General features: G+C 38.2%; 2 protein-coding genes across 2 annotated transcripts; both read right to left on the reverse strand.

Annotated features, from left to right (window-relative positions):
• Positions 1 to 440: 440 nt before the first annotated feature.
• On the reverse strand, positions 441 to 5,418 carry LOC146550641 (thyrotropin-releasing hormone receptor). Its single transcript, XM_085258987.1, has 3 exons — positions 5,346 to 5,418; positions 3,457 to 4,289; positions 441 to 2,594 (listed from the first exon to the last, which is right to left on the reverse strand). The coding sequence occupies exons 2-3, from the start codon at positions 4,231 to 4,233 to the stop codon at positions 2,205 to 2,207; spliced, it is 1,167 nt and encodes a 388-aa protein (XP_085115113.1). The 5' UTR covers positions 4,234 to 4,289; positions 5,346 to 5,418; the 3' UTR covers positions 441 to 2,204.
• Positions 5,419 to 6,354: 936 nt separating this feature from the next.
• ocstamp (osteoclast stimulatory transmembrane protein) lies at positions 6,355 to 9,816 on the reverse strand. Its single transcript, XM_085259693.1, has 3 exons — positions 9,690 to 9,816; positions 7,955 to 8,963; positions 6,355 to 7,871 (listed from the first exon to the last, which is right to left on the reverse strand). The coding sequence occupies exons 1-3, from the start codon at positions 9,725 to 9,727 to the stop codon at positions 7,521 to 7,523; spliced, it is 1,398 nt and encodes a 465-aa protein (XP_085115819.1). The 5' UTR covers positions 9,728 to 9,816; the 3' UTR covers positions 6,355 to 7,520.
• Between the last annotated feature and the right edge of the window lie 1,844 nt (positions 9,817 to 11,660).

The following is an 11,660-nucleotide window of genomic DNA, read 5'->3' on the forward strand; positions in this document are numbered from 1 at the left end:
CTTGGGGATCAAATACTTATTTCACTTTTAGTTCATAAATTTTTTTGTAATGCATTTTTTCTTGATTTTTGGTTGATATTCTGTCTCTCTCCATTAACCCTCTCAGGCTCAAATTGAACTTTTTGTTGCTAATGCACAACCAAGTCCTGCAGTGGTACTTCTGAGTAAAAAAAACCTCATAAAATATGTATGTGGGGTAATCAGGTTGTTAGTTTTTAACTGTTGCAAATCTGCAACGCCTGCCTTGAGAGGGTTAAAATGAAACTACTGAAACTACTGCATTTCTGGGACTGTTCATTTCTTTGTGAGCAAACCAGAACAAATTCAGCAGGGGATCAAATAATTAATTCCCCACTGTACTTGTGAATCAACTTCACAAAAGCAAATCTACATTAAATCCCTATTTTCTAAAAGAAATGCCTGAATAATATGGTAGGGATTTATTTTAATTCAACACACAAAACTGTCATAAAGATAATGAATACATTTAGATGTGTAAAGGGGATTTGTTAATCCCAGTTCACAGGGCAACACAAGCTTGTTTACAAAATTCCATAGTCAAGTACAGAATAGATAACCTGCAATATATGCAAAACATTTGTAAATGTTTAATACATGGGCCTCACACTGGTTCTTTACATACTAAGTGACAAATGGACCTGCATATATTTAGGTGCAAAGACACGCATTGATACAGCTGGCAGCACACCACAACAATAAGAAGATAAGGGAGAGTGCAAACTTGTTGATGCCAATTAGCATCACAATATTTATTTAATACTGTTGCTTGTTGTTAGATCTCCTTTGGCTGTATTTTAATGTTTCGAATCAAAACGGATGTGTTTGCCATCAGGCTTTCTGTGATCATTACCTCTTTCCTGCAGGACTGAAAATGTAATGATACAAACATGTCCTGCATAAAAAAAATCCTTTGTAGTCTGGAATAATTTTGGTGGATGGATGAGGGGATAAGATTTGCTTAGTTTTTAGCATTATACGTTAGTCTAAATTCAGGGAAGAGACGATGAGGGTTAATGGGATATAAAGAAAAAAGAATTTGCTACTATGTACTTGAAACACTGAAAGTTGTCGATATTTGTGCAGGAATTCAAATATTCTCGCTTCATGGACCTCTAGTCATGTTGAAATTAGGATGCAATGGAAGATATACTTGCACAGTCTGAAATGCTCAGTGCCCACAGATAAAGTAAATTTTAAGCTGTTTATATTATCTTGTTTCCATGTAGTAAATGTAGTCCTTTGTGGGGAAAAAAAGAGAAAAATAATGGACTGTGGTGTGTGTGGATCATTGGTGTTGGTAAAAAGTGTGATTTATCGCAAAGTATAGGCCACTTCAGACTGTTCAGCACACTAAGAGCAGAAGTTCAGTTGTTATTAACATTTGTAGAGCCATGTATTGCAGAGGCTTAGCTGTAGAGAACGAGCTCTTGACACAACTAGTTACAAAGGCTGGACAATGTCTTGAGGCAAGCTACGCACACAAAGCATGCATTACATAAAATCCCCAGTGTGTCTTAAAACAAAGCATTTGGAAGAACGAATACATTTTGTTTAGCGCACATTGTAACAAGAGCAGCTGGAGACTTCATAGCTCCACCAAGACTAAAAACTTCCTCCACGTTATGCGTAAAACGAATCACTGAAGGATATGTGGCTGCAAAATGTTTTGTGATATTTTCTTGATAACATCAAGACAGTGTCTCCCATTTTTTTCTTAACTCAATTCGATATGTATTTATGAAGATATGATCCAAAGTGCTGCGATAAAGAATCCTTCCAAAAAGTCCTGGATCTTGAGCATTTCCAAAAGTTAATAACTTCTCATTTGGGCCTTGCCCCCCTCTGGTAAAATGCAAATCCATTTATAACATTTTGAGTAATCATGCAATCAAACAAACTGAATCAATCACATAACCTCCTTTGGCGAGGTAACTGAGATCATGAACGCATGGACTAACAGACTCTACTGATATTTACAACATAGGTGTTACAATACTGTTTCACAAAGTACCACAACTATTAAACCACACGTAAAATGATTTCACAGTAGTTATTTTTTAACAGGTGCAAATAACAGAAAACCTAAACATTGTCATAATTAATTTATCATGCACCCACAGCCAGTAACAATGGACCGATAAAACACGCACAATCACTGAAACGCTTCATTTCTTCAGGAAAATTCATGAAGAAATGCTGAGAGCTTCATCATCTGTCATGTTGGACCTGTGGGTGATGTGATAACTGACTTCTTCTTGCTCTGTGACCGGTTCATTGCACTCATGGGTCGAATTCTTCATCACACTGTAATACATCGGCACATTGTACTCGGCCTCCCTGTGGCCCCAGTGGCACTTGCAGAGCTTTTTAAAAGCAACACGAAACTTCTGCGACATGAGGTTATAAATGATGGGGTTGATGGCACTATTGGTGTAGATGCACATCCGGCAGAAGAGCAGGAACCAGGTGTTGTGGTACGGCGGGTCAATGAAGGAGTTGACCACTACTAGCGTTCGGTAAGGCATCCAGAGCAGAGCGAACAGGATGACCACAACAGCCAGCATCTTTGTTATCTATTGAGACAGCAGAGGAAGGAAATAAGGAATAACAATGAGGAAGAATACAATTATGTGAATTATCTCAGCAGACATACTGCATGCCGTGACTCAGAGTTTACTGTCAAGTGAGTGTTGTAGAGGATGCCCAATATGAATCCATGACGCACATAAATAGCTCTAAGGCTGTACATAAGGACAGGATAGTTTGCAAACATGCTTGCAGTGAGAATAAAAGACCCTGTCAACCACAGTGAGAAAGTCTGCTATCACAGAGAGCCAAATGATAAATAATACGTTGATATGAAGATCATAGCACTCAGTTTAAGTCCTTGAAGACATTCATAGTGCTTACTTTTGCTAGTTAGCCCTGAAGACATTTGTTAATTAGTCTCATCAGTGAAAGCTGACGGGAATTGTTGGTACCTTTTGGCTATGAACAAATAATTTGGACAAATGAAAATTTTGATCAATTGTTTCCTTAGGCTAGATGAAAACATAATTGAAGAACAAAACAATTACAGCCCACCTTGAGGGGGATGTGAGTGGCCAATCCAAATGTCATGGCAAACACTCTAATAGTTTTCTATTAGTTCACTCAAAACTACAAAGGTCAGGTTAGCGGGGATGGCAGAGACTGGTTTCCTCCTCTGGGAATACTCAGCGTGTTTATGAACTATCTTGTCAGGCTGTTGAGTTATTTAGCTGTGGTATAGTCAAACCCATCCACAAAGCCACTTTGAACCCAAACAAGCACCCTATTAGGACTGAACCTAAATCTGTTTATGGATTTTTATTCAGAACCACTCAGAAAAAACCCTTTTATTACTTTTATTTCCTTTTTGCTCTAAGCTTCTTGTCTTTATAACCTTAGCAGTACCTGTTTTCTTGCAGAGACTGCACCCTTGTTGGCCTTGTTGGTGGTACTGGAGTGCCCCTGGTGAACTGACCCGCCTCCGGCTCGGTCGTTAAGATGCGAAGGCAGAGGGCTCATGAACAAAATTCTGGCAATGAGCCCATACAGCACAGTGGCCACAATGAGAGGGATCACGTAAAACAGAGTGAAATCTAGGAAATAAATTGGCATGTAGAGGCTTCTGGAGACACGGTAGCCACAGGTGACGACCACCCCGTTGGTATAGACGGTCTCATCTGTGTCCACTAAAAAGAACCACATCGTGCAGTAGAGCGAGGTAAAAATCCACACTCCAGCTATGATTCTCTTGGCTCGGGAAACAGTGCATATGAACTGTGCCTTTATGGAGTGACAAATAGCAATGTATCGTTCAATAGTGAACGCTGTGATGGAGCAGGATGACACGTTGATGCCCAGGTACTGAAGATAAGTTATACACAAGCATCCCGTGTAGCCATATATCCAGAAGGCTACAACATCAGAGATATTAGGCAGGCCTGCAGCCAGGAGCACAATGAGGTCTGCGACAGCCAAGCTGACAAGGTAACAGTTAGTCGGGGTCACCATGTGTTTAGTGCGCAGAACAACCAGCACCACCATGATATTCCCAGCAATCCCAACTCCACAAATGAGCATGGTCAAAAATATCGTTATGACTTGTTCTTCAAGAGGGTTCAGAGGCATTTCTGTCAGATTTAGAACCCGACTGACATCCTGAAAGGTGGTTGTGTTGTTCTCCATCTTGCTCAAGTCCAGCTGCCAAAATTCAGTTAATCTTCAGGGGCAAAATGGGAATCCTCAAGGCAAAAATGTGGAGAAACAAAATTATTAGACAGCAGTTTTGCTTGCAGGGTGTTCAATATTACAATTCTTTTCGTAAAAGCCTTTAATTCTTGTCTAGATTTTAAAAAAGTGTAATACTCCCTCTCCCAGCTACAGTTTAAAACCAGTGTACGGATGCGCCTTGATTAAAAGGGGCATATCATAAGAATAATTTAAAATTAGTAAATAAATAAGCAAGAAGTCAAATTGAAACAACAGAGACCGCCTGAAGGTTTTCTGGTGTGACAGCCTAAATGCAACAAAATATAATAATACATTATAAGATGAACAAACATGAGCATTGACAAATTGCTTTTGTTAAACAATGACCCACACAATAACCTTAGCCAATTAAGTTCAAGCTAGTTTGGGTTAAATGAGGCATTTTGTTAAGGTTACACTTTTTAAATAAGAATACTGTGTGAAATGTTTAGTCTAGCGCTTTGTTGATCCATTCACTCACTTTAATCTCCTCCCTATATGGACTCCTGTTGCAATTATTCTGGCACAAGGCTTGAAAACATCACTTTGTCACACTTCATGAAATAACTGTAGCAAGCTCTGTAAATGATAATAGATTTTAAGAAATAGTCCTAACAGCCATCAATGCACACATTAATAGCAGCAACTTGATTTAAAAAGGTGCTACAATTATGCTTCTAAAAAGCTAAACTCCCATCTTCATAAATGCTAATGTTGTCTTCATTCAGTTCATTATTAAACACTGGTTTTATTCAATGCTTGGATGTGATAAAAAAAAATGTAACCCTCAAAATTGAAATGATTGTTCTCCTCTGCATTAAAAGCCATCATGCAGACTAAATCTATAATTTCCAGCAATGTAACCATTTAAAATCATCTCACAAGGTAATGCTGCAATATACATTTAGGGTGATCAAAAATGTGAGACTTTCCCAGTTCTCCTACAAATGCCAGACTCTTCGGGAAGGAACAAAAATGCACGTTCGGATTTGATTTAGTTCAGGGAAATAAAATAATGAGATGATAAAGGGAAAAAATTGGCAGCTTACCATCATTTGTGAAAGGCAGTACCCAGGTGCAGTATCCCAGGAAATATAAGTGACTGCTTAATCCTCTTTCAGAGTTGCTCCAGTCGCCCACATCTGTCTCACTCGCTCTCTCCCTCTCTCTCCTTTCCCAATATACTCCTCCCTCCATCTCACACCATTATATCCAAACCCACCTCCTACAGTCACCACGTACAAATCAATTTTATCTTACCATCCAAGCCCTGAACATCATGTCAGCTTCTGTGGCTATAACCCTGTAATTACTGAAAGAACAGCGCAGGCACCATGCAATTCAACACACCATCCACTGGAATGATTGAACATGCAATTAAAATAGCACTAATTGCTGTATTAAGTACAGCCTTTGTGGACACCAGATGTAATTTAGTTAACTCTTCTCCTTGTATAATTTACATTAAATTCTCCAGTTTTCTAAAGTGTGTAGAATTAGAATAATTCTTCTCCCCAGAGGGACAAACAGACACAGACATCCTAAGATTAAGAGTCTTGCTATTCCCATGATGCACATTTGGGAACGCTTTTACAGCTTCTGGCATTATACATGTGAGGGTAGAGCTGATACTGTTAAATAGTTGCGCTCCCCATAGCAGAAAAAATGATAACACTGGTCATCCACAAAATCAGAAGTGATTGAAAACAGATTAAAAAGCTTTTTGACCCTCTGTCTTTGGACAAGGCTGTCACTGAGAATACTAATGCACGCAGATTCTTGGATTTTCAGTCTGCAGACTGCGTGTAATGAATATGTAACAGTGTCAAAGAAGAAAAAAACTTACAGAACAGGTAATTTTCTGATTGAACTGCTTCATGTTATGAAAGCTTAATGAGGATTATAGTTAGTGTGTTTAGAAGGCCACATTATTTGTCAAGTCAAAGGTATCAGTCAGAGTTTATGAAAAATATACATAAAAAGGATGATAAAGTGATTTCTTTTATTTTGTTTTATTTATTATACGGTAACACAGGAGCAATAACTCATAATATCAGACAAAACATGAATAATTTATTATTATCATCTCTACACTGCTGAGACAATTGTGAAGTGGCCAAAAGTCAGGAGTAAAAATAGACAATGAAGAAGTCTATTAATATTCTGGGATGAGGTCTTAAAATAAACCCTCACAGCCTCATGGGAATTTTAAGCAGGAGCATACTGATATGCAAAAGAGAAAGGAAATAGGGGCACTGTGATTAAAATAAGCTGACGAATCATTGAACATGTGGATGAAACAGATTCATTTAATCTATTAAAGGTATTCGGGTCAGTATAGTGTTCCAAAAACTGTAAGATCCGACCTGTTACTGTTCATTTCCTGACAGGAACTACCACCTCTTATTAGTCTTTGTCCCCAGCTGTCCAAAGCACCATGGTGGCATCTAGTGGGGCTGGATGGTAAAACAACAACAAAACAAAAAAAGGCTAACTTGCAGAGAAATAAAAGAAATAAAAGAGAACACGGAAAACATTGCTCTGTGATGATATCATGGGGGGGAAAAGTTACCAGGCGAGTCTCTGTCCAAAACAAGATGCAGATTCAGCAGAAGTGTTGGTGCATCGCTTTGAACCACAGGGTTTGAAGAGGCGTATGTTGAGTGTTGACTCGCTTACAGAGGAAAGGTGTTATAACTGTGACTCATACACAGGATGCACTGTATTCAGTTTACATTTTGCAAAACAGAAACAACGAAGACCACCGAATGAAACAAGAAACATTGTGAGCCCTGTGAGCCAAAAGGTCAGGATTGAGACAGCTCTGTTATTTCTACTCTTGTATGAAGTCGTTGAACAGCCTTAATACGACACAAATACACAGCTCTGTGGGCATGAACCTTTTGTTTGCAAAAAGCCTCAAATAAAAAAAAAACAACTAAAGTTGGCTTTGATGGGTGTGAGTAGGGATAGAGAATAAAGAGAGGGGCTGCACCAAAGCCCAGTATAAGATAACTTTTTGAACTGTGAATCAAGCAAAGCTGTTCTATTAGAGTTCGGAATTAAAAGGCTAACAGGACAGATCATACCAATATACAAAATTACACATCCACACGACTTTGGTTACATCACAAAGTGAAAGTACCACTAGATAAGTTGATCCAAATGGGCTAAACATGCAACCCATTGCCATAGCAGTCTATTCATTAGCTGTTACATGTCATTCAAACTTGCACATGAACAGAAATGTGCCCTTTTCTGTGTTTTTTATTTTGCTTCACATGCATTTTCCTCATCAAGTAAGCTATTCTCTTCTCCTCCTGCTTTCTGAAGAAGGATGCAGAGATTTTTCTGCGTAACCGCCTTGCGTAAACCTCGAGGAAAACCAGAAAGTAGCTCATCAGCCAGAGACATCCCAGCAGGAGTGTGACTCCCAGGTTTGGAGCTGAAGTTGTCACATCACAGAGAGATGGCCCAGGGCTGAAATTCCACTTGTAATCCCTGTGGAAGTTTACCAGCTCCCATTTGATGCAGGATTGTGGGATAATACAAGACGCAGGGGGGAACCACTGAACCTAAAAGGAAAAACAAATTTATAAAAGACTCCAAAAAGCCAAAAAGAAAATAAAAAGATTAAATTGAGCGAGTGCTGTCTTACCTTATAATTGACACTTATAACAGCAGATGTAGGTGGAAAATCCAGCAACCATGGCACAATCATCTGAACTATGTAGTACACAACATGATCCAAAACTACTATTAGGGTTATTGCAATGAAATATAAAGTTACCACAATCAGTGATACGAAACAAGAGGAACATTCCTGACTTATTACTTTACAGTTTTCAAGATTGATTTTATTTTTAGCTGGCCTTTCATTAACTGGCATTTTTTGCAAGAGCTCTTTGGAGATGTACCCATTATCAAAATGAACTGATGTCAGATAAGATTTCAAGTAGCGTGCAGACTCAGCGATCAGCAGTGCAACAAAGACGGCAGCAAGAATCCGGTTTGACAGCAGTTTGTATTCTCTGAGGAGGTTCCTGGCATGTGAGAAGTTGACCTCTATCTTCCCAATTATCTTAGTAAACATGCTTTTGACATCTGACACATCAATATGTGTGTAATGATCCAAAGTCCTTAAGTTGGTAACAATGCTCAAGTCCTCCCACTTTACTTTGATGGCTTCTTCAACAAGGTCTGTCTTGGCTTTGTTCAAAGGTTCAGATGAGTTTAATAAAGTCTTTGCAAAACCCTCAGCAGTGCATTTCAGGATGCGTGCCACTGCTCCCACATTTACTGTGATATTAGGGATGACATTCAGCACCAAAATCATGACAGAGGCCGTGATGAGGAGTTTCCGTCCTTGTTTGGTGCAGACTGTAGGAAGAATCATTGTTAGCACACAGCGCAGGGGATGACACAGGAAGGAGACCAGAAACATGCTCACGCTGTAGATACTGACAGTTTGAACCGACGCTTCGTAATCATATCTCAGACTCTTTGACAGCCAGTGGTGAAGCAAGCCACCAGTAACACAGGCAAGTGTGAAACAGAGAGACAGCAGAGTGAGGATGTCCCTGCCTGCAGGAGAAGGTGCTGAGTAAACTTCCCAGAGGTATGACAGCAGAGACGTTAAGGCCTGTCTGCAAGATCCTGCTCTCTTTCTGAGGAGAAAACAATACAACACTTTATATTTAGAATATTTAAAGATTCAACAGAGAAGTGGCTCTAAGCATTTCTTATTAACACTAAACAGTACAGAAGTATTTGTCCCTTTCTATTTTTTTTTTTTTTTTTTGCATATTTGTCTCATGTTTCAGATCGTCTAACAAATCTGAATATTGGATAAAAACAACACAAACAAATACAAAATACAAGTTTAAATGATAATTTCATTTATTAAAGGAAAAAAGGCTATTCAAACCTGGCTCTATGTAAAAAAAAGTAATTTCCCCCTAAATCACAAATTAACTCTTTTGGAAAGCTTAATTCCTCCCACCAGCCCTGAATTGTTAGTCCAGTTGAATCAAGAAATCACTAAAGTAGAACTTGTCTGACAAAGGAAAGGAAACATCTAAAAAAGCAACACGTTATGCTCAATCTATAGAAACTCAAGATCAGAGGAGAAACAACAACATCTATAAGGCTAAAGTATTGAAACATATGCTAAACTAAAACATTATTTTTTTCTTCCCTCTGCATGTTACAAAAAACCATGCAACTATTTTCTCCCTATCGTGTTATTTTACAAATAATGCATTTTCAATGCCTGGGTTTGTAAAAGACACAGTGGAAAACAAAAGTTTTTTAATAATAATAATAATAATAATAATAATAATAACAGTTAAATATAAATAATTTAAATAACAAAAAAATAGATCAACTCCTACCTGACAAGCAAAACAAAATTTTCTGTGATCATCTTCATCCTCTCTAAGAAATTAGGAGCCTGAGAAAATAAGTGTTGGTGGACTGTAAAGGCTAAAAAGGGGAACTTTGCGCAACAGTCACTGTCATGTTGGTTGCCTACAAGTTCCACGTGGGAAAATAAAAAAGATAGTCCCTCTGCATCTAAACCACACATGACACAAAATCATATGGAGAGCATGACACACTCATAAGCCCTATGTGGCAGGTCACACTAACCAAAGTGCGCTTTCAGAATGATTTGATGATGGTGACACTGACAATACAAGTAACAGAGCACTTTGCTTATAACTCCTCTTCTAAACTGAAAATAGTTTAGATGACATAACACTTTTGTGTGTCATCTTTCCTCTGGTTTGTCATTGTTACGTTCCCCACTGAAATTTACTTTCTGTCTTGTGTCAACTGAGCTTGGGTGCTAAGAATTAAGAATATAATTGAGAATAAGCTATATTAGGCAATTATATCTAGCAACAACATGTTTTTTTTTTTAGCTCTTGAATGGAGGCAAGAAATCCATGAAGGTGGGTTTGTTTTCTCTTTTCTGTCCAATTGAACATCAGAAAACATCAGAATTGCTTCAAGTTTAAACAAATAAAAGCTGACATTCAGTAACCACCTTGTGTTTTACGTTTTGTCCACTGTGTCCTTAGTTACTCGGTTTGGTGGAAGCAATGCCAAAAAAAATCACAAGGTTCCTTGGAGGACCCTAAAACTGCAGACAAGCTAATGTTACATCTTCAATCCGAAAGCCTTGTTTATTTACCTACCAAATGGATTATAATTTTCACACAGGTCTTGAATACGTAGGAAGTTTATTGGCACTGTGTCTTGGGATTGTTAATTTGTTACATAACAGCTTGGACATCCTGGCTTACTTTTGTTACACCAGCTCCAGGAAAGCACACCCTGTTTTAGTTCCCTTTTGGACTCTAATAGGAACTGTGATGTTCACTCTATTATAGTCAATAAGAGTTTAAACTAGTGTTGAGACCACAAACACGTACGGAAATAATTTAATGAGGTCAAACATTCGAAGGAGATCGAAGCTATTTTTCCTTAGACTTCTGTTGGAACCAAGTGAGTCAGGTGAACATCAGAAAGAATTCAGGTTTAAGGGGCTGTCATATTTAAATGGGCAAAGGGACCTAAAATCCAAAAATCCAAAGAAGAATAACAAATCCATGAGACACCACAATAAAGGACACCTGACGCTATTTATACTGAAAGATACACAGGGGTAATCGGCAGAAAACAATTGAGTAGGCAGGAATAAACTAACACAAATGAATTCAATTCTAATCAATAAACCCAAAGGCAGACAGACACCCTAAAAACAATAAAAGTTTAAAAAGATCATAAGAAGTCAAAACTGAGTCAGGACTCAGGACTATGATGGATACTCGGTGCTGGCATATCTGTTTGTAATGAAAGCTGTACCCATGGCTCCTAAAAGCCTTCCTCAAAGCCTACTTTAACTTATTCAAGTAAGCTAACCTGTCGGCTGTGAACACAGTGTGAGTTGTTAGAGAAGATACACAAAATACTTAATTACTTATTGTGGTAAAAAGGTAGGCCTATTTATTTTGAGTCTTAAATACTAATTGGTTTTTGTTTCAAATTTTATGAATAACAAACACACAAAATAAATAAAAGCATCAAGTCACAGTTATGAATCTGCTTTGGGTCAAAGGTTATTTGCCTGTAACCTTTGTATTTGTTGTACAAATTAGTACATTTGGTTACAGTCTGTTAGCTTTGGATAACTTTTCTGATTTCACATTTAAACACTACAGACCTTTTGCTGTGGCAACGCTTACACTGAATAACCAGCACATTACTGCACAAGTTAACAATTGTTGGGGCATGTGAGAACACCAAGAGAACATTATAAGGAATTTTGTGCTTTGTACTGTGTGTCTATGTGTGTGTGC

Source organism: Mchenga conophoros, linkage group LG20 (assembly GCF_057382185.1).
Source record: "Mchenga conophoros isolate Kocher_MC1m ecotype Shallow Benthic linkage group LG20, M_conophoros_male_GT1.1, whole genome shotgun sequence".
NCBI classification, from domain to species: domain Eukaryota; kingdom Metazoa; phylum Chordata; class Actinopteri; order Cichliformes; family Cichlidae; genus Mchenga; species Mchenga conophoros.

What these genes read in the sequence shown, in the direction of transcription:
- LOC146550641 (XM_085258987.1), bottom strand. Translation starts at nt 4,233, where the DNA reads ATGGAGAACAACACAACCACCTTTCAGGATGTCAGTCGGGTTCTAAAT. An exon ending in CAGTCTCTGCAAGAAAACAG is followed by an intron (nt 2,595 to 3,456) that starts GTACTGCTAAGG and finishes CTGTCTCAATAG; the next exon opens with ATAACAAAGATGCTGGCTGT.
- ocstamp (XM_085259693.1), bottom strand. Translation starts at nt 9,727, where the DNA reads ATGAAGATGATCACAGAAAATTTTGTTTTGCTTGTCAG. An exon ending in AATTTTGTTTTGCTTGTCAG is followed by an intron (nt 8,964 to 9,689) that starts GTAGGAGTTGAT and finishes TTTTCTCCTCAG; the next exon opens with AAAGAGAGCAGGATCTTGCA. An exon ending in TTATAAGTGTCAATTATAAG is followed by an intron (nt 7,872 to 7,954) that starts GTAAGACAGCAC and finishes TTTTCCTTTTAG; the next exon opens with GTTCAGTGGTTCCCCCCTGC.